The sequence below is a fragment of the Archocentrus centrarchus genome, chromosome 16 (assembly GCF_007364275.1).
Source record: "Archocentrus centrarchus isolate MPI-CPG fArcCen1 chromosome 16, fArcCen1, whole genome shotgun sequence".
Taxonomy (NCBI): Eukaryota; Metazoa; Chordata; class Actinopteri; order Cichliformes; family Cichlidae; genus Archocentrus; species Archocentrus centrarchus.
In genome coordinates, this window is record NC_044361.1 from 16,449,251 (window position 1) to 16,476,782 (window position 27,532).

General features: G+C 39.4%; 1 protein-coding gene across 1 annotated transcript in view; it reads right to left on the minus strand.

Annotated features, from left to right (window-relative positions):
- Positions 1-7,027: 7,027 nt before the first annotated feature.
- Positions 7,028-27,532, minus strand: part of adamts16 (ADAM metallopeptidase with thrombospondin type 1 motif, 16) — a 56,987-nt gene continuing 36,482 nt past the window's right edge. The window contains exons 15-24 of the mRNA XM_030750356.1: positions 27,236-27,359; positions 26,753-26,997; positions 26,539-26,680; positions 25,321-25,447; positions 10,974-11,178; positions 9,794-9,988; positions 9,637-9,693; positions 9,003-9,206; positions 8,728-8,875; positions 7,028-8,634 (exon numbers count right to left, since the gene is read on the minus strand). Of these exons, the coding sequence (XP_030606216.1) occupies positions 8,519-8,634; positions 8,728-8,875; positions 9,003-9,206; positions 9,637-9,693; positions 9,794-9,988; positions 10,974-11,178; positions 25,321-25,447; positions 26,539-26,680; positions 26,753-26,997; positions 27,236-27,359 (1,563 nt within the window). The 3' untranslated portion in view covers positions 7,028-8,518. The remainder of the gene's footprint in view (positions 8,635-8,727; positions 8,876-9,002; positions 9,207-9,636; positions 9,694-9,793; positions 9,989-10,973; positions 11,179-25,320; positions 25,448-26,538; positions 26,681-26,752; positions 26,998-27,235; positions 27,360-27,532) is intronic.

A 27,532-nucleotide genomic window follows, 5' to 3' on the forward strand; every position in this document is an offset into this window, starting at 1 on the left:
GCACTGACACAGAGAGTCCACGGCAGTTTCTCTACAGTTTATTGTTCTGGCCAAAGCCTCCTGCTGAGAGCCCTAAAGCTCAAGGCGTGCGGCAATATTACATGCAAGAAACTGTCGAAAAACCCACTTTCATGCAGTGTACCCTCAAGACCAGGATACTATCAAGGAGGATGGACAATGAAAAGAAGTGACCTCCAAGAGGAGCTCAAAGAGAAAGACAAGCTCCTGGAAAGAGAAATAAAAGACAGATGGCTTGAACCAAATGTCACTCTGACCTCCTATACTGTACCTCGTGGCAGGATAAGGAGATGGCAACAAGAGAGGAAGAGTAGAGTGCAAATAATCATTTGTTTTTCTGTTTACTAGCTTGCACTTATGACAAGAGAAGGAAGAAATAGGAACAAAAACCCACACAGAACAAGAGGATGAAACAATTAAGAGGAAGGGAAGACAGAAAGCAAAGACTGGTAAAGGCTGGTGGAGAACAAGGGTAAGGTAGGCCTTGCACATCAGCATGTGCACTAATGAGAAAAAATCTTGTTTTTGAACTGTTTCAGAATTTTTCCTTTAGTTATGAACTTGACTGCATTAGCAGAGGCTAAAAATCAATCCTTGAGCTGTAGATTAAGGTCAGAGGGCAAGTTCCACAAAAACATTAATGTTGGCCATGACTCAAAAATGACGTGGGTTAGGATGTTCAAATTCACACCATAGATGCATCGACTAAAACTCTCAGATGAGTTTGAATCTTGGCACCCTTGACCTGAAGGTAAAGGTCAAGTGTCAAGTTTTCTGAAAATCTTCTGAAAGCAATAACTTGAGAGCAATCTCACCAAGGATATTCAAATTCACACCATAGATGCATACTATTCAAGTTAGACCCATCAAATTTCATACACTTGTTCACTGACTTTACTATAACAGAAATTTCTGTATTTTTTTTTTTAGGAATCTTTAACAACACATAGAGGATGCTCTAGGCCTTGTCTATGTTCTGAGAGGATATTATTTATTATCCAGTATTTAGATGGGTTATAAAGATTATTAGTTGCTTGACTTAAAAAGTGATCAGCCTTAGCTTTTCTTAATTTGGCAGTGCGGGCAATACAAAGATGTCTGAATACCAGCCAGTCTGCACTGTCCTTAGTTTTTCTGGCTCTTACCCATGTCTGGCTGCAACTGTGAAGGGGATTTGAGAGGTCAGAAGTGAAACATGGGTTATTCTGAACATTTATTCTGTACTTTCTTACAGGAGCATGCTTATCGTGGTTATAAGTGTTATCACCATCTGTGTTATAAGATTGATCCCAATCAAAGTAAAACAGGAAAGCTTGCTCTGAGAAGTGTTTCATGTCATGCTTGGTTATTATCCGTGGCTTATGTTTTGGTAAGTTTATGTTTCTGACAGTGTCGATGACACAGTGGTCAGTTGTGTCATTGGCAAACACAGAAGCAATTGAGTATTTGTGAAGGATATTTGTAAGAATAAGATCGACAAAGTTTTCAGGATTTTTGGTATTTGGCTGAGATGTACTATTGACTATTTGAAAAAGGTTTAAAGAATCACAACAGGCACTGAGATCATTGGAAACTTGTTGTGGTTAATTCCAGTTAAAATCTCCTAGAGCTATGAATGAGTTAGAACACAGGTCACTTAAGCGTTCCATCATAGAGGAGAGAGTACCACAATCAGTGACTACAGTTAGTTTAAGCGATTTTTGTGGCCAGAAGATCCAGAGTCAGAAACTCATACGGTCTGGTCTCTGATTTTGAGAGCAGCATATTTTCCTGAAATTTATATTTAATATACATAGCTACACCTCCACCTCTTTTGGGGTGGTCAGCTCTGTACACTTTGTAGCCATCATTGCAGATATCTTTGTCAGACACCAATTTGTTCAGCCAGATCTCAGACAAGGCAATGACATCAACATCAGCAGATTGTGCTCAGATGCTCATCAGATCCATTTTGCCAACAAAGCTATGTGCATTTAAATGTAAGAAACCAAGACCATTCTGTTTTTAAAACCTGCTGGAGTATTAAAACACATAGTATCTGGGGCAGGATTAGGTTTGACATTCCCAGATATTAATAACAATAAGATAATCAGGCATCTCTGCCTAAATGATTTACAGCAGGAACAGATAGAGTGGCTCTGAGTCACTTTAAGATCAGAGAGAACAGGCATGGCATTAGTGAAATTATCACATAAAGTCATAAGACTGATTAGATGGACCAAGTCTTTAGAGATAAATGGGGGTGTCTGGGTTGAGGTGGATACTGTGAAATACACAGTGCTGCTTTTTGTGCATATTTCCTTTCGTGGTAGGTCTGACACTGGAACCAGTGGACTAGAGATGTCCCCTCCAGAGTCTGCTGATCAATGCATTATGTATAACATTGATATAATCACAAGGCAACCATGTAAAAAACATAATGCAATGATGTTTACATTTGAGCAATATTGCTGAGCAGTAGGCATGGCTTTAATGATGAATCATAGTCTATTATATATATATATATATATATATATATATATATATATATATATATATATATATATATATATATATTAGGGGTGGGACTTTAACGCGTTAATTTCGATTAATTAATTACGGGGAAATTAACGTGTTAAAAATTTTAACGCATTTTAATCGCACTTTGCACCGTGGAACGTTTCTCAGTGCGCGAGTTCCCGGCATACAGATTATATCGACGCACAATGTCCAAATTAGGGGCCGCATCCTGCGAAGGACTCGGCCCACGTCTTTCGCAGCCCACGAACACCACAAAGGCCGTAAGTGAGCGGTTAGCCTTCATATCAGCTGCCGTCACCTCTGCGTAGCTCATGTCGCCTAGCAACCGTGAGTGAGAAGCACAGCTGTGTAAAAGCAGCTGATTAAACGGAGAACGAACTTTTTCTCCTTTTTGTGGTTTAATTTTAAGTCTTTAATTCAAAATAAGCTGTTAAAACAAGCATAACACATTTCAACATCAAGGAATACAGCTGAGAGAATGATTAATTTCCAAATATAACAAGTGAGACATTAATGTTGAATAAATCTATCCAGTTATGATGCTTAAATTTAGTTTCAGGTGTTTGCTTATCACAGGAGCACTTCCACCCTTCGTTGGTCTGTGTAGTAGACTGGTGGGAAAATGAACAAAATTTTGAAGTTTAAGCTTATGTATATTGATTCATTCATCAACTAAACTTAAATTAATATTTCTCATGTCAAATATTGAAATGCGATTAAAATGCGATTAATTTCGATTAATTAATTACAAAGCTTATAATTAATTCGATTAATTTTTTTAATCGAGTCCCACCCCTAATATATATATATATATATATATATATATATATATATATATATATATATATATATATATATATATATATATATATATATATATATATATATATATATATATATATATATATATATATTATACTATTTATGGCCATCAGTTAATCCTTAACCCACATGATAGACAATGATCAGCCAACCAGAAGTTGGCATTACAGGCTAATCAATAAGGCTGCAGCTGCAGACTTAATGTTACTGTAAATGGCTTTACTTAAAAATCTGCACATCTTTGAAGAGTAAAGAACACATATGCCAAATTCCATGGCTCTATCATTGTGGTTTTGGAATCTATAGACCAGAAAGGGAAAACCTCATGGACAGACGGACAGATCGATGGCATGATGACAATAGCCTCCCATTTTATATTGCATAGGAGGATAATAAAAAATACTACCAGATTACAAATTAATAATATGCCCAAAATACAAAATAAGACAACAGCCACCAGTCACAGATACAATCAACATATTATGAAATCAGGGATGCCATAAATTACAAGCAGGTCTTTAACCTAGATTTAAAGATGGCAATATCTGGAGCATTTGTAATGGACACATGAAGATGGTTCCACAATTGTGGAGCTGCAGATGAGAAATTCCTGTCACCTTTCTGTTTCAGACAAGAATGGGGAACATGACACTCTTTGCGCTAGTGACAGAGTTTGTCACTAGCACTAAGAGATCTTGGGATTGTGCAAAAGGTGAATAAGAGCAGAAATATAGGTGGAGGCCTGACCCTTGAGAGCTTTAAAAAAAAATTAATAAAATCTTTAATTGAATTCTCGATTCAACAGGACAGGAAGCTAGTGAAGTCAATATGTGAGTGGTATGAGCTCATTTCTTAGCACAAGTTAACTACATTGCACAAAGCAGCTGAGGGTTTCATATGCTTTACAATTTCACCTAGGTCAGAAGCAGAACCCTGACGAAATCGTTGAAAATTGTTCATGACCATTGGGCCGCTCAGTAAAATATAAAGAGGAACAGGAAAAGGAAGATCTAATACTAGAGCTCTTACAGTGAAAAACCTCCAGAAACCTCTCACAGCTATTAGTGCATGTTTCAGTGTCAAAAGAAACAGAAGGTTAAATAACTGGATTCAGGATATTCAGGATATTTATTTCAGGAACATTCCTATTGGAACACTCCAATAGGAATGTTCAGTTTACATTCAGTAACAGGCTCCTGATAATTTCCAGAAAACTGGTTAGCACTATGATGACTAATGAGATGAGAATAATGACCAAGAATCCTAGCAGTACAAAGAAGATTAGATATTATGACATCAAATATAATAGGCATGTGATTAGAAAATTATGCAGCCTCAATCTTAATGGCCTCAATGGGCAATGCATACACCAACGTGAGATCAAAGCTCATTAGCCAGAGGTTTATTTGGACAACATGCATAAATATTGAAATCATGTAAAATCAATATATGATCATACAGTAATGAGACAGAGTGAATGAGAAGGTCAGAAAAAAATTCTATAAGGCATATAGAAGAGTTACGTTAAGAATGAAGAAATCTAAAAAAAAAAAACAGTGAACACTAAATGGATCAACTGAGGGGCCAGATGCATTTCTCATGTCCTGTGTCAGATATTTGCTAGATTTTTTCCTTTCAGATACTGTTCATCTGCTGTTGATAGTTTTTTGCTGGCCTAACACTTATGCTTCTGTCCTCCACTTGCCCAGTTTCCTCAAATTCTTTGAGGACACATTACACACCATGCTGAGATAGAAGTTTTCAGCTAATAGCTGTTTGGGAATCACTTTGTTGGCACAGAATTGGAGCGATAGACCTCTCCACCCTCCATGATCATGTCCAACAGGGCCCAAGACTCAGCAAGTCCCAGACCCAGCCATACATACATATAACAGACACATACTGTAAAAATAAAACAGAGAAATTAGGGGTGGCTCAAGACTTTTGCACAGTCCTGTATATATGTCCTTAATATTGAAATGAATGAAACTGAACATATTCACTCACTTGTGAACTAGTTTTTACACTGCTGTCACGTTTCATGAAAAAAGAGGCCGAATCTTGTCTGCTTCATCCCCAAATTTTATTAGCAAAATGTCAAAATGTCAGATAAAATACTATGTCCACCATGAAAAATGTTACCAGTCAGACATAGATAGTAAAGCTACAAATGAAGGGACCCTGCTAATATAGTAATAGCATTATATATGGTAAAGCACGTATTTTCAAAGAGTGCATATGCAATGCATTATGAATACAGATGACACAATGGAGGTAAGACATGTTTGTGCTATTGCAAACATAACCTCAGACTGAGCATTAGTAGGCCATCCTACATATCTGATATGAGAGGGAATTAGACTCCTGCACCTCTCTTTGGTTCTGTTTTAGGCTTTGCAAAATCTACTGCATACTGCCCAGACCAGATCAACTGAGTGGTACAAAGTGGACTAAAAAAAAGTCAGTATAAAAAGGATCCGGATCAGTTTCACTTGGGAAATTGAAAATTGTTTAATTTATTTTAAATAAAATAGGAAACGAAATGTCAACGACAGTGTTGGGCGTAACACATTCCAGAGTAATGCATTGGTGAAATCGTATTACAGTGATTTATAGTAACGCAGTAAAGTAATGCGTTACTGTACTAAATTCAGTAATCACAGTTGCAATTATGTCATTATTTGCATTACAAAGGCTCTTCAGTTATCTGAACAAGAAGCAGATAGAAAGGGGGAAAGAGAACGCATCAACCAAACATGGGAGGAGGAACCTGGTGGAGTGGTCTGCAGCTTTTGAGGAGTGGAAACATTACTTTTGTTTTTATTGCAACTGAACAGACAGCATGCTAACACAAAGCTAGCCAAGAACCTAGAATAAAATTAAAGCTGAGTGCATGCTGACCCTACCCCAGCAGACAGATCTGATCTTCAACAGGTAACAGGTTCTATTGCTCCGTGTACATATTTCTACAGTAGAATCACTGTGGTGATTGCTTTTAAGTGCCTGGTTTTCAACTTTTTTTTCATACGTTAAAAAAAAAAAAAAAAATCACACGTTGGTGCTCATTAGGTTAGGGATTTGCATTGGTGCATGGAACTATAGTTTAAGGTTTATATTGTTAACTGGAAATTATGTGACAATGTGCTTCAGATCATTTTACAGTGATGCAAAAATAGTGTAACAAGTACCGTAATGAGTTACTTTCTCCATGATTAAGTAACTTACTGCATTATTTTTAAGAAAAATAACAAAGTAATGTGTAATATATTACCTTTTTGAGTAACACAGAATAATAGTCAGTGTGAACCTCATGCATATGCATGTGCTTATTTGGTGAAAAGGGAAATTTGCAGGAGGAGGGCTGGACTGATGGAAAAAATGAAGCAGAGTTGGATTTAGAGTCTACAGAGTGTATATGTATGAAGGCACCCTTAAAAATAAATCTGGATCCCACTGGCAGATGAACTAACTTTACTGAACGGATGAACTAACTGAACTTCCATCATAGTTGAGTGGCCTCTGAATATAGTACGACAGTGAAATACCATATATAATTCTACTTATGTTGGAAAGGAAATAGAAGCATAGACTGGAGTTAAGATATGTTTAAATTTACAAACATACATTACAGCTGTTACATGTGAAAGTTTTACATCTGTGCATTAAAGCTGGAAATGCAGAAGAACAGGCTAGCCCCTGCTATCGTGAAGTGTAACATTGATGATGGTGATGTCAATGATATGCTGCAATCCAATGATGACAGCACCATGCCCAGTTGAAGACTGCAGCCAAAGCAAGAGATCAAGTTTCTGTCCTGAATATTTGTTTTTCTACTTTTCTCTAAGAGTCCTTTTAGAGTTTCAAGTTTATAAAAGATATTCAGTCAGACTTAAAGCTAAAAACAATGAAATCAGGGCTCACGCTGTAGGCATCATGTTCGTCGTTACACACATTTTTCAATGTTATTTCATTTGCACTGTAAAAAAAAAAAATCATATTGCAATAGTATTACCTATCATCCATCAGTGCTTTTGAAATGTAATTGATATGTAATGCATTGTAGTGCCATATAAATGCATGGAGTACATGCCACTGTCATATATAATAATATAGGACACATTAAATAGCACACTCATATGGCTTGTTAGTGATTTCACTTGACAGCTGCTTTCTTTTTTAAAAACAATAAAGGGTTTGCATCAAAAGGTGCAGTTTGACAGCATGTAATGAAAAGTAATAAAACATATTAGGGTAATAGGTAGAATAGAGCAATACAAGGACACATTTATAATGCTTAATCATACAGTTTTCCAGAAACACTGCATGTAAAGCCAATAAATAAAACAAATAATACTGTACATGGGTCACACAATTCATCTGTTATTTCCTGAAAGTTGAACGTTTCACATTGATTTCATGAAACCAATGTGACAAAGTTGTAGCACCGCTGGGAAGGAAAGCCGCTCCACACGGGCTTATTCCATCATGGAAAATTTATCTCACAGATGATGCAATTGATTTGTTTCCTTTCTTTTTAAAATTTTTTACATGACAGCTTATGTGGCAACTGCCCAGCTATTGAAGAAGTTCACTTTGATTAGCCTGTCATTTTTCTTTTTTAAAAACTGAGCTCAGGGTAAAATGTATTTACCTAATTGTCTCTTTGAAACATCCCTTTTCATTAAGAAACCCAGGATTTTCAATTGATCAGGATCTGCAGCGCAGACTAGAGCATATCACATGTTGCGTGGCAGTTCTCAAAACAGTCATTCTTTGTTGGTTTGCCATCATTGGCTTTTGGTTGACTGAGAGATGCTCCTGAGTACAGATCTGTTCAGCTACAGTATATAAACAAAGCTGGGATTTTTCAGTTTCTTTTAGACATGTCCATCCTATTTGCTTTAATCAAGGTTCCTGTTTTGTTAGTTCCTCCACATAATTCTTGTCTTTATTTTTGTTTTCCCGATCACATTCCTGTGTAGTGCTGTCAGCATCAAGCTCTTGTATCCAGATGTCCGGCATCGCAGAGAGAATGAAGGGCGCTTCCATAGAAAGGACTTTGTATTTCAGTGCTCGCCACATGCTTAAAACCACAAACACATTTTGCAGTCTTTTGAGTAACTACCTATCTATACAGCGGACTGATTAAAGGTTAGGATTAAAGGTTTGAATTTGAACAGGACTGGCAGCACTGCTTGCCATAGAACTTGTGGTTGCAGACTCCATGTTGGGGCACCAGGTAACACCAGCTGAAGTAATCCCGACATGCAAGCTCTGTGGGGAAAAAAGGAAAAGAAAAAGTCAAGTTTTGTTTCTATTTATTTTAGAGAACTTTGTTTGGACCACACTCAGTAAGAGCTCTGGTACCCTTCTTCTCAGGTTGTGGACAGAAGTTGGTATTGCAGGCCTGGGACACTGCAGGTTTTATATGGAGAGCACAGCCAGGGGAGGGCTTCCCTTGGGCCAGACACTGGACTGTCCTGGCCCGCACTCCTCCTCCACATGTCACCGTGCACTGTAGAGAGTGCAAAGTAACAAGAAACTGATGATGGGTAATGTGAATCTCATTGTGTGACACATTCAGTCCCTGATATAAGTCAGCTTGTGTGATGTAAGTCAGCTTTGTAATTCTGCTAATTTACCTGAGACCAAGGAGACAAGTGCCATTCTGGCTGAGGTGGAGGGTGGGCTGGATAGTTCTGGTGATGCATCTTCCATTGGTGAACTGATGGGGTTGTGCGGGCAGGACACTCAGCCAGGATGCAGGGCTTCTGAAGCTCTACTGTGGGTTTGGGAACATGGTGGCACTTCTTGGCAGCAAGCTCTCTGTATTTTCCTGCAGTGTCCTTTATTAAGAAATAGTGAAATTCCAAAATAAAGAGATTCCACTAAAGCTATAGATTCCATTAAAGCTATAGATGCCATTATATAATAACACAACCTCCAACAAATCAATTTAGTAAATGGATTGGATCTTATATAGTGCATTTCTACTTGAGCACTCAAAGCACTTTAATGCAACACATCTTTGTTCACCCATTCATACAAGCACTTTTTTTCTACAAGTGCTTTTTATCTAATCACATCCTTCTGATTAGTAGATGACCTGCTCCACCTCCTGAGCCACAATCTAGTACATCCCACTGTGCTATATGCATTTAATACACATAAACAAAATAAAAAATTACTAAAATAATATTAACAAATGTTTATTTAAAGCGAATTGAATTATTTTGATGTTGAAAGTGACTTATTAAATAGAGAGCAAATACCCACCTTCTCTGCACACTTGATGAAGCGTGCCTGATAGCCACGGCCACATGTTACTGAACACTGAACATAGAACAGAGCAGAGACAAAGAGCTTATTCACATTGGCTAAAAATACTTTTAAATACTGTACAAGCACTGTTTTATTAATTTTAATTTCATACCTCTTGCCATGTGGAGACAAACCACTGGACCTTGCGTTGTTTCTGGCAGCGTTTGATGAAGCAGGAATCCTGACCAGCAGGTCTTGGCAGGCCTGCACACTTGCTGTCGGGCAGCGTGTGTGCTTGGGCGCCTGGGTTAGAGCTCACACACAGCACGGTCCTCTTCTTCAAACCATTGCCACACTTACGTGAGCACTGCCGAATAAAAACAAACATAACTGATGATATTTGGGGATTGGAGCAAAACTTTCTCTTAATTTATGGTTGATCAGCTCTTTCAAATGATACAATATTGTAACATTTTTGACCACAATTACTTCCAAGAATGTCACATTATATTCCAGCATTTTCCAACATCATGTCTCATGCAAATTTTATTATTCATTAACAAAGACATAAAAGTGTAGTCTCCTGAGTATTTTTGTAGTATTTTCCACCTTCTTTCTAGCAAAAGGAAGGAATTTATCAAAATGAATTAAAAGTTTGACAAATGTAATTTAGCTGTTACATGGCTGGAACATGGAATGAAAGAAATGTCACATGCCAAACAGGTTAACAGGCCAACTATGCACAAAAAGCATTTCAGAAAAGCTTCAATCTACTATAGTCACCACACAATTTCTCACTGTGCCTTACTTCCTTAATATTTCCTTGGAGGTAGTCCAGCAGCATGCCGTCCATATTCTTTTTGATCCTAGACACAGCTAATGGGACAACCTAAATCTTGAAGTGATTCACTACATCCAGTAATCGTGGGGCTGTGACGCACTACACCATGCCACAGGCTACCAGGGGGCGAGTGAACTGGACACCACTTGTGCCATGTAGTTGACGATATTTGGTGTAAAACGGCAGTTAAAATGTTACAGTGAGAGAAGTCACCACACACAATGTATAGGAATTGGACAGAGAACAAAACACTCGATCGTCTCAGCGGGAACATTCATAGTTTAAAGCCACTGAGATCACTGTCATAAAATGTGGTGAAGCCATTAAAGCTCGGGTGAACTTCACAACACAATGTGCAGAGCACTTTGGGGCTTTCCGGGCGAGTGCACAACTTCAAAGAGTGTTTTTCAAGCTGTGCTCTTCAGCAGCGACGTGCCAATCAATTTCTACATCAGAGTAATAAACAATATTAAAAAATTCTTGCACCTTGGAGGCATCTTTACACGCTTACCTGTGACCACGGCCCAGTGGTCCAAACCGGTGGACAGCTATGTGTGTTGCAGGCCTGCCTCCTTATGGGGGTCAACTGGGCACAATGAGAGTCAGCCAGGGTGTCCACGTCAATCTGGCTCCTTCTCTGGACACACTGGACCTGCCGTATCTGCTCCCCTCCTCCACAGCTTCTGCTGCACACCCCCCACTCTCCTACAGACCAGCTGAGACAACACAATGCAAACCCACTGAGTCAACATGCACAGTTCCTCAATCACTTCGAGAAGTTTGCAGGAATTTATGAATGAAAATGTGATAATATAATAGCAACTGCAGAAGAGTTTTGAAGACACTTCTTTTCTCCAGTGGCATGTGCAGATGTTTCATGGTTAATATGGCTCATTATTCTAAATGTCAGTCTTTACATACTGCTGACAGTGGAAGAAGCTACAGGCTTCAGAGCAAGTCACAACAGCCAGGTTTTTAAACTGTAACTAAAACCTCTTTGCAAGACTGTAACCACCCCTGCCTGCCCAAACTGAGTCCCAGTCACCATTAAAACTGAACATCGCCACATACTTCTTTTGTACAGATCACACCAAACAAATATGTTGGCAACTGCAAAAAAAAAAAAAAAATGGCTAGCTCAAGGTGCATATTAAGTAGTTCAACAGTTTATACTGTCTTGGTGCATTTTTTCCCAACACTATACCTCAGTAAAATGTGTTAAGTTGCTTAATCCCTAAGCCTTTGCACTTTCTTAAAGCTTTGTTGCATCTCATCCAAATGACCCCAAACTAAGTATGCAGGCAGTTCAATCGCTCAACACACTCTCTGTTATCCTTTCCCTAACTTCACCTCGTCATACCCACCCAGCCTCCTAAGATTTACCCCAAACAAGCCAAAACACTGCTGTCAGCACACTAAGCTGTGTATATTAACAGTCTAAACTTTATTTGCAGTAATTTGGTGCATCACTTGCTTGGAATGCTGCAGGAGGTCAGAGAGAAAAGCTCTAAAGGGCATCATATGTGCACTATCAAATCTAAATAAAGGCAGAAGTAGAAAATCGATCTGGTCTTTTATATGACTTGAGGAAGATACACACTGCAGTGTTAACAAATGATGGCTCAGGGGGAGAGTAAGAGTAATGTAAAGATGAAAGTTTCAATTTGCTTGTTTATTTTAAAGAGTCAACCAAGTAATCAACACATATATGTAACACATTTAACATGTTGACATGATATTTATTAACCTTTGGCAAAGAAATGTGTGCTGAACTTTCATGGTGTCATTAAATACATAAATACATTCAAGCAAAACACCAACTAAAAGCCCAGTGCAATGCACCCTTCAAGAGCTGAGACATTTTTTTGTGTTCATTACACTTACATTTTTGGTTTCACGAGGGACAGAATTCAGAATATCATATATTTTTTACAAGTATATTTCCATAATTTCATTGCTGTGGGGCAGCACTGTGGCGTAGTGGCTAGCACTGCTGCCTCATAGCAAGGTCCTGGATTTGAATCCACCATCTGGCCGGGACCTTTCTGTGTGGAATTTGCATGTTCTCTCAGGTACTCCGGTTTCCTCCCACTGTCCAAAGACATTCAGTTAGTGGAGTTAGGTTAATTGGTGATACTAAACGGATGGATATTTCCATTAATGCTTCAGTTCCTAATCTGTACAGGATTGTTATGTCATAGCATACCAATTTGTAGTGGTTACCTGATGTCATTCATTTAATATTTAAGAACACTTGACATAATATCACACTTGATGACATATTGTTTTGGCTCTCAGTTCCATCTCAGATATCACTTCCTGCACAGGAAAGTAAAATATAGCCATCTGATCACCAGCTGGCAAAATGTGCAGGACGATAAAGCACACATTAAAACTTTATTTTATACTCTAGAGTATTTACTTTTACCACGTAAATATCAACGCAATCACTTCACAGGAATGGCCATTGACATAATATACTGATAAATGCTGGATCAAGTTATAGAACACCTTGTGATCTTTGCCTTGTCTGGTATGAGTAACTGCGGTTGAAGGATGAGTAAGCATCACACTCCCGGGACAGAAGCACAAGAGCTCAGGTATCCTGTGGCGTGTCAGATAGCTTTTGAGATCTAAATGATGCTGTCTAAATGCACACCAGGGGATTAAATAACCTCTGACCAGTGTTTATGGCTTTGCCACTGTGTGTGTCTGCTTGGTCTTTCACATGTATATACCACTGTGTGGGCTGTTTTTTTTTCTTCTCTTCACTTGTGTCACTGTGCACCCTCAGTGTGAGACAGAGTGATATCATGCTCTAAATGTGAGTGGGCATCGGAAACCTTTTTCCATGATGTAATACTTGTTCAGTCCAAATCACTGGGTGCAGACACAGCAAAATTAAATAACTGCACGGCCTTAGAATAGTATGACATGCAGAGATAGACTGATGACCACAGCCAGCTAGTCTGCTCTTGCATGCATGATTCGGTCAGTCCAGCATATGTTTTGCTTCAGATCACAGTTTATGCATGAGGAAGGCCCACAAACTGTAAAAACCTGATGCACTTTGAATAAAACTAATCCAGATAACTTGAATAAAAGAAACACATGTGCATTTACAAGGACAAGATGTTTGAGTGTAGTTTTAACAAAAATGCTTAATACTAGATTTGAGCAAAGTATAACTGAAACCCTTTCAGCTTCAATAGGCCATGAAACTGAACTTTAATATAGTACAAGACAATAATCAGGCACCCAAACACTGAAATTATATCCTATATGTGTTATGGATGTTTAACAGGAAATCTGAGCACTGTATGCACTGCAATGGTATAAGAAGGTCTAAAGAGGACGTAAATGCACAGGAATGCAGTGCAGGTTACACCGTAACCAATACGAAAAATATTGTACAGCCTTCTTATTATTTTGAAAATATTCTGCTGCTCCATGAGAACTCTAAATTTTAGTGTTCATTTGTATCTGAAGTCAAGCCATTTATACAGCCACAAATGTGAGGTCTTGCTCAAGACAGTGAAAATCTGTCAGATATTGCTTTAAGTGTCTTGCCAACACATGGCTCCCATGCTCACACATATAAACATGCATACACATGCACACCAGCAGCTTCGGCTTTAGATAACAAAGGAGATAAGAGATGAGCGTAAATTGTTGTGGGATTACTTTAGAGCCTTTATTACCACTGCTTCCTCAGCTCAGTGTAAACACGCAGGTCCATTAGTGAGTAAATACTGACAGGAGCGGGGAGGGTGTGAGGGGAAAAGGTAAGAGAAAAGCAAGCAAAGAAGAAAGAATTATGCCAGAGCAGCATCCACCATCTACCACGAGTGAGCAGAGGAGTGTTGGTACGCAAGAGAGAGAGGGCAGATGTAAATCTGAACATATTTATAAATGACTTTTAAAAGATACAGATGGCAGAGAGAGACAGAGAAGCAGACAGACAGCATCGAGAGTGTTTGTCATGCAGTCACAGCCTCACAAATCCCTGTTGAGAGATTGGAAGTGTCGTGACCTGAGCACAACTCTGACTGAATGACAGCCATCCTTGGCTTACTGCTGGGTGGTACCAGTGTGCTTTTTGTGTGTGTGTGTGTGGTTTTGTGTGTGTGCGCATGTGTGTGTATGTGTGCGATCGCTGGCAGTTGGACAGGGTTGGACAGGTCATGGAGAAAGAAAAAAAAAAGATCCCATATTAATGTATCTAAGGGTTGCCCAAACTTGGCCCGCGGGCCGCTTCCGGCCCCGCCCCCTACTTCTGGTCCGAGGGCCGGGAGTTTGGGCACCCATTAAATTTATGTTTACAGCCAAGCCTGAAGTCACCCAAGTGATGGCCACTGCAGAGGGGGTCTTAGATCAGTCTTTGCATATGGATGCATAAAAACTTGAAGAGAGATCTCAAAGGCTTCCCCTATGCCGCTGTATGCTAACGAGTGACATAGTGAAACTGACACACAGAAACAATTTCCTGGACATTCCTGGACTGCCATTATGATCCATTTACCAATAGAAATATAATTAGATTTTCCACTTTAAATGTGGTTTAGAAACATAATACATAATACCTGGAGTTCCATCATGTATATACATTTATCACATATAGCAATACTTCCATTTCTATTATGTTATTTCTATGGAAAGGGAATACAGGAAATAATAGACAAACACAGTTTAGACCACTCAGTGAGTCAATATTAAATAAAAAAATAAAGGAGTTATTAAAGCTTGGCATGACATTGTTATAGCAAATATTCCACTTGTGCAACAATTCTAACAGTCACAAAAGTTTTACAGAGCTTACAGCAATTTCACTGTGTCCAAAGCACATATTTTGTGCCATGGACACCTTTGTGCCTTGGCTAGTAAATTTATTGTATATTTATCAATCCAACAATTCCAATTTGACATTATTGTATTAAAATAGGCTTTTTTCTTTTCAACATGTTTGTCATTGGTTTCTGTTGTTTATACTAAGTATAAACATTACAAATTAACATTGGAGTAGTCTTGTTTCTTTTTTCTTTTGAGAAAACTGCTTAAAATGTTGTTTCAAAGTTTGCTGTAGTGGTGTGTCTGTGGGTATTCCAGTATACAGTGAGCTTACAGACACAGAGAATGGGTTTGGAAAGGTTAGGCGACCCAGAACCACTGGCAAGATCTTACATTTATGCAGGCTGACAAAAGTAAGGAAGAGGATAGCAATCATATGGTTCTCATGTACAGTAGAGCGCCAAAGTCTTGAGTCACCCCTAATTTCTTTATATTTTCCTATCAAAATGGGAAATGGGTGCAGTGATTTATTGAAACATGTCCAAACATAAATGTAAATATAGTACATAAGACAAAAACTGATTCGAATCACCCTGAAAGTCAATATTTGGTACCAGCTGTATTTGTAACACAGTCTGAACTCTCTTTAGCAGCTTTCTTGTTATTTCTTTAAGTAGTTTTCAGTAATAGTTCTCCAGACTTCTTGAAGGACATTCAAAGCTCTCTGTTTGGCTGCCTTTTGTTTCATTCTCTGTCAAGGTAATCCCACACTGCTTCGACAATGTTGAGGTCTGGGCTTTGGGGAGGCAAATCAGTGACTGATAGTGCTCCATTATGTGTTTTTCTATCCAGGTATGCTTTTACAGCACTGACTGTGTGTTTCGGATCAGTGTCATGCTGAAAAATGAAGCTGTTTTGCCAATCAGATGCTTTCCAGATGTGTCCGATCAAAATCTGACAGTACTTCAAGTGTTCATAATTTGGAAGCCCAACACCACTAACTGAAATGCAGCCCCAACCCATGACAGAGCCTCCACTGTATTTATAGATGGTATATGGGATGATGAAACCAAATTTCAAATTTGGATTCATCACTTCATAAGATCTGTTGCCACTGATTTTCAGTCCACTTCTTGTGTAAGTTGGCATACCTCAACCTTTTCTCCCCGTTTCCCTTCTTTAAGAATGGCTTTGTGACAGCCACCCTACCACTGAGACCATTTCTGATGAGGATTCAGTGAACAGTAGATGCATCAGCTGAAGGGCCAGACGTATCTCTCAGGTCCTGTGTCAGGTCTTTGCTGGATTTTTTTTCCCATTTCCTAAAGACATGACTTTCAAATACTGTTCATCTGCTGCAGATAGTTTTTAAGCCTGCTACTTCCTATTTTGTGTTTCACTTGTCCAGTTTCCTCATTCTTTTAAGGACACACTGCACACCATGTAGAGATATGCCATGTTTTTGGCTAATAGCTCTTTGTGAAGGACCTTGCTAGTGCAAAACTATTTTATGCCTGTCAAACTGCATTATCTTTGGCATTTTCATAGATAACAGGTTGCAACAGGTTGCTAGTAACAAAGTGCCTAAAGACACAATTTAAAATAGGCTTGTTGCTAAGTTGTACATTATGTGTAGACACCTGAGTTAGGCACCTTTTTTATATTTTAATTATTCATAGGTCAGTGTAAAGTGGCTTAACAAACAGTAAAATAAATATCCTAACAATGATCAGAGACGACGACTGGACTGAAAATTTGTGAAAAAAGCAGCCAAAGTCAAAAAAAACTTTGAAAGACCTTTGGAAAGTCTGGAGAACTATTGCTCAAGACCACTTTAAAGATTACAAGAAAGTCTGGCTCCTTGGAAGCAAAATTAAAAATAAAAAAAATAAAAAAATAAAAAAATTATGGGTCGCATACAACTTTTGTGCCGTACCACTGGTGCTAAACAATCACAAATGATAAGCGACAGAAAACGCTGAAGGATCTGGGAGACAACAATGAGGTGACAAGTTTAAAGAGTCAAAGCAGTTTAGAATAGAAGGGTGACTTTAGACAGTACTGTGGTCACACGTTGATTTAAACTCTTCATGAACAGTAAAGCTATATATGCAACACACAGACCTTTCCTTCTGAGCAGACGTGAGCTGGAGCTGAGGAACATTAATAATGGCTTCAACCTACTATGTAATGCAATTCAATGCAGCATTAAAAATGTTATTGGTTCCACCTAACTGAGAGGTGATCGTGTCTGTTGTCAGATGGGCCTGTTCAATACATATGAAGTGAAGCATTTATAAACAGCATGAAAACATAAAATCACATTTTGCTGCCACCATCTGTGTTACATTTAAATTCTCAAGCATGTTACATTTTTTAAGATTTTGACTGCTTTCACACAATAATGAATAAATCAGCCCCATGAAAATGCAGCTTTCCCTCTAGTAATGGAAGGCTGTTAGATGTGGTTTAAATGTTTTAAAATGTAACCAAGCTGAGATTGTTTTTGTTACCACGCTGAGCTTAAATTGCACATAATAAAATAATAAAAACACATTTGTTAGGCATTAAAATAAATACTTGGTAACAGTAATTACAGAAAACAGCCCTGTAGTTACTAATGTAGACTACAGGTGAAGTACAGAGGTAGCCATCCTGCCCTAACAGTTGGTAGACCTTGTGTCTATGAGTACAGACATTTGTCGTCCTGGGGAGTCATCGGCACAGCTGGCAGCAGTGTGCTGTGATCACGGCGCCATTTCTTTTTTTAAATAGTGAAAACAAAGCAGAAATGACTGCATAAAATGCAGCACATTGCTACACATGATGACACAATGAACCACAAAGATAAAATTATTACTTAAAATGTCTGAACTAACAAAGCTCTGGGGGACATAGGCTCCTTTTCTGAAGATTTTTTTATATATATATTTTCTGTCAGCACCATCACTACTTTATATGAGTGAACATGAGTCAGTTTTGTGGTCTTCATGTAGCATTTTCCTAGGTTACCTGTTCCAAAACGGAGACATACACAAACTGAGCAAGTGGGAAATATTCAGGCAATGACAGAGCTATGCAGAGGAAAAATCCCCTTTTGAACAGCTGTTGGTTACTATAAAACATGAGATAAATGTTAACATAATTGGGATTCCATGATTTCAGAGTGGATTACATAATATTGGTGCACTATATAATACTGTATCCTTGAAAAAATTTTTTTCTGCCTTGATAATTTTTTTGAACATCATTGGTACACACCCATAAAAATGCAGTATGAGAGTGATTACTTCATAAGTAAGAGGCGTTCCAAAGAAAAGCACTCAGAAAACAGGAGATGGAGCTAGAAGAAAGAATATGAATATGTATGCCTGTGAGCTAATAGACTGTTGTGGTTTTAGACTTCTAACTGCTGTGATTTTTGGGGTGTGGTTGAAGTAAGGACACTGAAATTTGTCTTAATGAGAGGGTGAGAAAGTGTGGGTGGAAAAGAGCTTCAGAGTAACTGGACACCATTGCTGTTCTTCTCTTGCCCTGCCTTGTCTTTTCCCTTTGTGAGTGAGCCAGACAGCAGCTGATGGCCACTCATTCTGCTCTTGGCAACAACAACAACAACAGCATCATGCACCATGATTGCATGCAAGATGTGCTGTATATGTTGCATCACATTTTAGGCATACAAGCACAGACTCCAAAAAGCTTTGTAGGCAATGCATCAGTGGCAGTACTACAACAATTTTTTTGACAGTGCTTTTTAAAGTTTTTTAATGTACCTTTCTATTCAGTTTATTAAATGTGAAGTTCATGTCACATCATATTACATTTCATACAAATACCACGTATTAACACAGAAAGCAAAATTGACTGCTTGCATCAGAAGCACCAATTTACAGTAATAAAGACACAACAAGGATTCATTGTGCCCGTCTCTTGCCTGACCTTCTAGTTCTTCTTGTTCAAGAACTCTAGAGAGTTCTTGTAAGGTTTTTTTGGTGGCTTGGTTCGGCTACAAAATGACATTTTTATAAATGTGGTGGACCAAGTCGGATTTGGACATACAACAACAGAATTCTTCTAGACATGCACATGCAACACTGACCAAGATGAGGTCAGTGTCCCAGCTAAATCCCTGTCTCCTCATAAATCAAGGCACAACTTGTCAGCAATGTCCCCTTCATTTGCAAGAATTTGGCTGATATTTCAGACAACTGCTAAGAGTGTTCATGGAAATACACACAATAGGGGAATAGAGGGACTAGTGTCCCAACCACAGCCCTCAAAGATCTCCAATGAATCCTCTAACTAATTTCTTTCACTGTTAATTTTAAGACAGGCACACTTAGCAGTACCTGTAACATTCTTTTTATCTATGGTAGATGCCTCCTAGTTTTAAACAGTCTTTTCATTCAAGAAGCTTAGCTCGAGTTCTCTACCAGAGGCCTGGGAGCTTGAGGGTCCTGAGCACTGTCATAGCTGTAACCAGGACTGCGCTCTCCTGGACAGAGATCTCAGATGTCGTTCCTGGAAGTCGTTCCTGGAATCTGCTGAAGCCATTCTCCTAGTTTGGGGGTCACTGCCCCTAGTGTTCCAATTACCACCGGGACCACTGTTACCTTCCACATCCTCTCTAACTGTTCTCTGAGCCCTCTGCATTTTTTATTTTTATTTTTCTCATGTTCCTTCTTCTTGATGTTGCCATCACTTGGTATTGCAACGTCTATCGGTACAGCTTTCTTCCTTTGTTTGTCCACCACTACTATGTCCGGTTGGTTAGCCATCACAAGTTTGTCTGTATCTGGAAGTGCCACAGGATCTTATCTCTGTTATTCTTGACCACCCTTGGGGGCGTATCCCATTTTGACCTCGGGACTTCCAGGTCATACTCGGCACAGATGTTCCTGTATACTATGCCAGCCTCTTGGTTATGGTGATCCATGTATGCCCTGCCTGCTAGCATCTTGCACCCTGCTGTTATGTGCTGGATTGTCTCAGGGGCATCTCTGATCAGCCTGCACCTGGGGTCTTGCCTTGTGTGGTAGACCCCACCCTCTATCGATCTTGTGCTCAGAGCTTGTTCCTGTGCTGCCATGATTAGTGCCTCTGTGCCAGTGGCGGATGCTGGTCTTTCAAGGAGGGGAAGCTCAATTTCAGCCTACATCATAAAATGTGTCGGTTTATTTATACAGCAGCACCCGCTGGACAGAAACTGCGATAGAAGTCAGAAAGAGTGATAGAAGTCAGTCTCCAAACACAAGCAGCTACAAAAAAACCCCACCAGAAATAGAAGCTCGATTTGCCTCTAGTCGTTTTTAACAAAGAAAATGCCGCTAAGAGGATTAGGAAAGTCTCCGGTTCAACTCAGAACAGAATGAAAATTTAAAAATGCTCCCACGGATGTTTACACCAAAAGATCGCTGATTCGCTCATTTCACTGTCAATCAAAAAGGGATTCAGCCTCAGACAGATCATCCAATCATCATGCAGAAGCTGAGCGTCCGGGCCGGCTGAGGCCAGCCCACTGCCCCATAGACCCCCAGAGACGCTGAGCGTCCGATGGGCGGGACAAAGCCCAGCATTTATCCAATGACTCGTCTCGTTTCGCTGCACTCTTTGCTTCGCTATTGAACTCTGTAGACGCTCAGCGTCCACACTGTTTAAAGCAGTGGTCCCCAACCTTTTTTGAGCCGCGGACCGGTTTAGTGTTAGAAAATATTTCCACGGACCGGCTTTTAAGGTGTGGCGAATAAATACGTCAAAATAAATGATACGTCCATAACCAAGTGTGATATTTTCTACGTATAATAATAAAAAACGGGAATCCACTTTGTATTCGTATGCAACTCTATCAGCAGCGTTCTCGTAACATCCCGCCTCAACATGAATAACAGGCTCTCTGCCCACAGCGCTCCCTGGTCAGCTGTTAGAGCCATGGTAAAACATGCCTTCAAAATAAGATACACCGCAAAAACAAATACAGTAGAAATCACCTCAGTCGGATTCAAATGGCCCAGTTTGGGGTCTATTATCGAATTTCGCTGCAATGGCTTCTGCTTCATCTATGAATTTGCTTCTGCAAATTTTATAATCTGAAATTTTACTCGTAAGTGCAAGTTTGTAGCTTACACTTGCCACGATTGTCCCCGGTGAAATGAACTGATATAAACACTAAAACAATTTCCAGGCGTTGTTAGTGTGTGTGTAGTTGTGCATGAACGAGCCGATGCATGGAAGTGGGCGGACAGGAGCTGAGGAGGGTTTTAGCGCTAAACTCATCCAGTTTATGCGATCACATTTAACTGGAAATTTATTACAATGGGACCAGATTTTTCATCCGAGGTAGGTGAATATCCGACGGATTTATGTGATGATTTTATCGGAATTAATGTTAGGAAAAATCAGGACCTGCAGATGCCATCCAACTAGAGCGAAAACCCGATTTGTGCGACTTCGACTTAGGTGATTTTTACTGTATAAAGCGCATGAAAAATACAACTCACCATAACACTGAATCAGTGTAAGCCCCCTGAGCTTGTTTCTCTGATACTCATTTTTGCTGGCTTCTGGTTTGACTGGGTTCGGCCGATTTCACATGGAGCGTGGCTGCAGAGCCGCGGTGTCAAGCGCTGGAGAGTCAGTTTGATGGCTGGGTCTGCCTCACTGCTATCCCCGGTGTTGATAAATAAAAATGGTAAATGGACTAGTTCTTACATAGCGCTTTTCTACTCTTGTTGAGCACTCAAAAATTTAAAGAAGCGTTATGTAGGTCAACCAACCGATTTCGTTAGACGGGCCTGAAGCTTCTGGGTTTAATTTTAGCGGTGACGTATCATGTGAGCAGAAACGTCTTGACACGTCAAGAGGAAGTCATGGAGGGAAGTAACGGAGCGAATCCGCCCATTTTTCAAAATAAAATATAGTTTAGGCGCAGATAATAAGTAAAACGGAAATAATTTAAGTTATTTATTCTTTATGTGCGGCCCGGTACAAAATGTCCCACGGCCCGGTACCGGTCCACGGCCCGGGGGTTGGGGACCTCTGGTTTAAAGCACTGGGAAGCTGCAGGAATGAGTGAGAGGAAAGCCGCATCGTTACCAGTGATAAGAAGCTGATTCTGAACAAAAGTTGAGCGCGTTGAAGCGCACATTTAGTCAATGAATGTACACACAACAGTATATGTTTGATCACTTATTTTTTGACATTTTAGGGGAAGCTGAGCTTCCCTTGCAGTCTTAGAGCAATCGCCTCTGCTCTGTGCTGTCTGTCAGTCCAGCTTTGTCCAGCCATTGGTAGGATTTTTCTATATCAGCCACTTCTATCTATCCATTTATCTAGTTTTTATTGATATTTGGAAATGCTGTGGCCAATAACCTGCTTTAAATGTCAAATGCTTTATATTTCAATCAATAAGTTGTACATATATTTTTCATCATCCTGTATATGAACATCCAGCCTTAAAAAAAAAAAAATAAAATTTTTCTGAAACCATATCATCATCAACAAACTCAACAAAACCACTTATGTCCAAAGAATGTCTTTCACTGATGTGTTTTCTGGCCAGGACTTTACCCTACATGAAACTGACCAGAGCAGCGCAGAGGGGGGGACATTTCCCTTATGTGTTCATACATGTCCTTCCTGTCAACGGGTGAACCACTCCCAATGATGTCCACAGTATCAGTCCATGTTGACTGATCTTTGATCCTCTGCCTTGGCCCTGAGTGTCAGGGATATAGACAGTGACCAAACCAACTAAACTTCGCCAGGATCCTACAGAACTACACCCTAAAACCACACAATCATGAGTGGGTCTTGCTCTCACTTTCACTCTATATGTTTGTACAGTACTCAAGGTGAACCCACTGACATTTTACAACAACTGGGAAAGCCTACTTAACCACAGCAATCTGGAAGTGCATCTCAACTTATGATAACATGTCCTACTTCCCAATTAGTCTTGGCCAGTATCCTTGTATAACCTTATGGGCAAAATATGCTCTGATCAGCAGAGTTTGGAAGTGGACCAACATGTCCCACCAAATAAACTGGCAGTGCATTTTGCATACATGTATACTGGACATCTAAAAGAAAAAGAAAAAAATTCTAGGTGGATCCTGATATGGCAAAAGAGTTAATGTTTTGTTATGAGCTTGGATCCCAAAGTGATGATCCATGTGAGTGGGTTTACAAGTCCTTGGCCTGCTGCATTAAACAAACATGGAAGCTAACCATTCCTGACAGTTGGTGAGGTTTTCATGCTGAACTGGATAAAGACATGAACAGAATGTCTAGTGGAACTTCCCTTTCTTCCCTATGTTTCACACGCATGTTTTGGCCAAAATGTAAGCTATTTTTCATTTCAAGTGAGGAGAATGTCATCATCGCAAAACAGGTGCTTTAATGGGCTGGAAAAGGGTGAAGAATATAGTCAGTCCTGCCTGACACCCTTCATTGCCTTTATTATGAAGAGATAGCGTGGGAACTTTGGAAGAATTGACTCAACTAATAAATGGCTCTTTTGACAGAAATTACAGAACAGATGTGTAGGTGTTGCAGACCAGGAACACGTGGAAGTGAGAAGGATTGAAGGAGAAAAAAGGTGAAAAGGAGAGAAGCTAGGAAGTTGTCAGGATGTGAGACAAAAAGAACAAAGAGAAAGAGAAGGAATCAGAACTAGATAGAATACAAAAATACTGTTTCTTCACTACCATGTTTAGCTTAAATATCTAGATATCAGTGTATTTGGCTGATGGCCCTAAAGCTGATCCTCTGGCTACCCAAGGTGCAAACATGAATTGGAAGCATGTAGAAAATGTTCAGCATTTACAGCTGAACACATTTTGGCTGTCACATAGCCAGAAGTACGCTACAGCCCTTCCAGAATATGTCAGCTGAACAATTGAATAATCGACAAAGCCTGAAGTCCTGAAGGGCCAAACGTGCTGTTTTCCATCCAAAATATGTATCTGGAAAATATGATGATACATCTGCACAGTTGAAATACCATTTTTAATAATGTCCAGACTGAGAACCATCTAAAACCAGAACAGAGCCTTTAATGATGTCATTCACAATGTTTTAAAGCCACAAATTATCATTGACTTTACTGACATTTGAGTTAGAATAAGTTGTGATATTTTAACAACATAAAGTCATCTCAACACCAGAGGTCTACAGCCATGCTATCAGGTCTGTGAGGCTGCACAGTGGTGCCTTGAGCTATATGGTTGTGTCAGCATGTTACCCAGCTAACCACAAAAACGCTAACAAGCTGCTGCTTAGCAAGTATGATATTTAGCATATTAACGAGCAAAATCTTATCTTGTTCATTTGTTTTATATACAAAGCATTGCTGAGGCTAAGAATGTGAACTGCTTTGCAGGTATTTAGTTACAAACCAAACTGTGAAAATTCACCTATTGTTTTGTTTCAATCTAATGGTGGTGCCAGGTGTAAAGTTAGGAAATCACTAAAGTGATTGAATTCATGTGGAGTTGAACATAAATGTCCATACCGCATTTAATGCGAATCACAAGTCACTCGGATTTATTCTCTGGATGCAATGGCTGTCTGTACAGAGTTTCATGGCTATCCATGATATATGGGTGGTCATGAAATCTGGCATTTATAGTCCATACATTCATCCATTTTCATCCCCTTATCCACTAGGGTCAACTAGAAGCCGATCCCAGCTCAGATCTGCGAGACATGGGGTACACCCTGGAAAGGGCATTTTCTGTCACAGGGCTAATACACAGAGAAAAACAAAAAATCATTCCAATCATGTCCAATATAGAATTGCCAATTAACCTAACATTCACGTCCCAATCACACCAGTACGACCAGATCCTTATTGCTGTGAGGTGACAGCGATAATCAGTGCACCACTTTACCACCCCATCCAATGGTAAGAAAGATATTTCAATTTAGTCCAAAGCATTGGACCAGTTGACCAACAGATATGCCACTAGCCCAACTAAAAAAACTATACATGGAAGATAACCCAGTTAAATAATTTATACATTTTAGATTACATGATGACCAAAGTCATATGAAAATGCAAAGGGTCTGACCTGGGAGGACATGGTTGGGTGTTGCAGGCCATCACTCCAGTAGCTGGTCTTGATCTGGGATTGCAGTACGACATGTTTACCTGCACTTTCAAGTCTTTGTAGCAGGCTGACTTGGTGTTCATTTGGCCTGTATGGGTCATAGATCAGGAAACTTAGAAATAATATCTTTAAAGAATGCAGTTTTCATTTTGAGTCTGTCTGCTATTTAACTACCATAAAATAAACAAAACTGCATTATGGAAGATGGTCCCACACCTACTTCTACTACTTTTGCCTCTCTAATAAATGTGCAAAACACTTATTTCAGTTCAGTTCACCTTACTAGTTTGTCACCACTAGTTTGTCATTTTTTAAACTGTCTTTACTAAAGATAAAGTAATAATTATATGTAAACAAGGTGACTTCGGCATCATTGTGTTGTTTAATTTAGGTAACAATTAAATCACAGATTTAACAGATCCCTTTGGTTATTATCTTAACTTAGACAAACTTGGTCTTCACATCTGCTCACTTAGTCAGTCACACTCTTTAATAAAGCAAAAGACTCTCAACTCATCACAACCTGCAATCAGTTTTCATAGGGGTGGAGGTGGCTAGGAGGTAGACCAGGGTGGACAACTTTAACCTCCAGGGTCAATCAATAGGAATTCTACACTAAGAGCTTTGTTCACATTGATGATGCTGAGCAAATGCACATGCACAAATATACCCATGCCTACACAATGCACCCTTGTTCCTCAACCTCTGGCCACAAATTACCCGCCTAGGGGACAAAGGCCACTGGTCACTGATATGCATGTGTGTGCTTGCTTGAGTGTGTGTGTGTGTGTGTGTGTGTGTGTGTGTGTGTGTGTGTGTATGTGTGTTCGTAATAGCAGGTCTCCAGCTGAATAAGAAGAGGTCCCACTGGTTTGAACCAAGAGCCTCTAATGTCCCCTCAGTAATGATGGGGACACTCTCGTCTCCATTTAACCTGGAGCTAAAAGCCTGATTATAGGTCAGAGAGGCCAGAACTGAGCTTTAGGCGTAGTCTACTGATCTACAAATTGCCTTCTTCATCTATGGTTTTACCAAGATCAAGATTAGAAACGATGTGCCCTTTTTCATCAGTGCAACAGATTCTGAATTGCTTTTTAAAAGGTTAAATCTATGAAAAAAACAAACACAAAGTTTTCCTTAATTTAAAAAAAATAAATAAAAAAGAACTGTTGCTCGTACCTCCAGCACAAGTGGCTGAGCACTGGGAGCGTATGATAGCCCATGTATAATTGTGCTTGATGCGATTCTTCATTGGCTTCTCATCAGATTTCTTTATTGTATATTCCCAATGCACACCTGGATTCCAGCCCTGCAACAATACCTGAAAGAAAAACAAGAAGTTAGCAAGTAATTCATAAAGGAAAAAAAGAGAAGAAGTGACCTATTACAGTACCTCTATGACTAGAGTCTCATTGGTGGGACCGGCTGATATGAGACTCTCTGGTCTGTTATATGGTCTTTTGTACTCAAAAATTGCTCCAGCAATGGGGTGTCGGCCTGGCCAGTCCACTGTCCAGTGGCCATTAAGGTAGTAGTGTCTCTGTGTGTCCCTCACAGCCAGGTAGGAACTGGATGCATTCAGTTCAATCACACGGATACTCCGAGCTCCAGCTGGGATGGTTACCACCGCGTAGTACTCTGAGAAATATTACAAGATGTTAGTCACTAAAAATCGCAGAAGACTACAGTAAACAAAGTAAAATGTTAATAATATGATAACAACCTACACAGATTTTATGGTGGCGAATACTGTAATTATGTAGGCCAGGAAAGTGCAGTTTTTGTGGGAAAAAAAACCCAAATGCATAGCTTTTGAAATATCTTTAAATAAGACCACTAAAACCAGTGAAGCAAATAATTTATTTATGTGACCTACGGTTAGTAAAATGTTGCTTTGTGTACTGTCCTTTGTAAATCTTGCACGTGGAGTTGTCTCCTTTGCACACGCCACAAGCATCAGGCACAGCTGTGGAGCCTAAAACACGGTCACAGCCAACTTTCTATGGAAGAAAAACATCAGCGCTTTTGATGACAGTGTAAGTCATACACATAAAAACACAATACTCATACTGCATTTGATTTCAACATTTGAACACTACCAACATTTATTATGTGTGTGGTGACAGGCCAATATTTTATTATTCATTACTGATGTTCCCTACTGCTTATATCC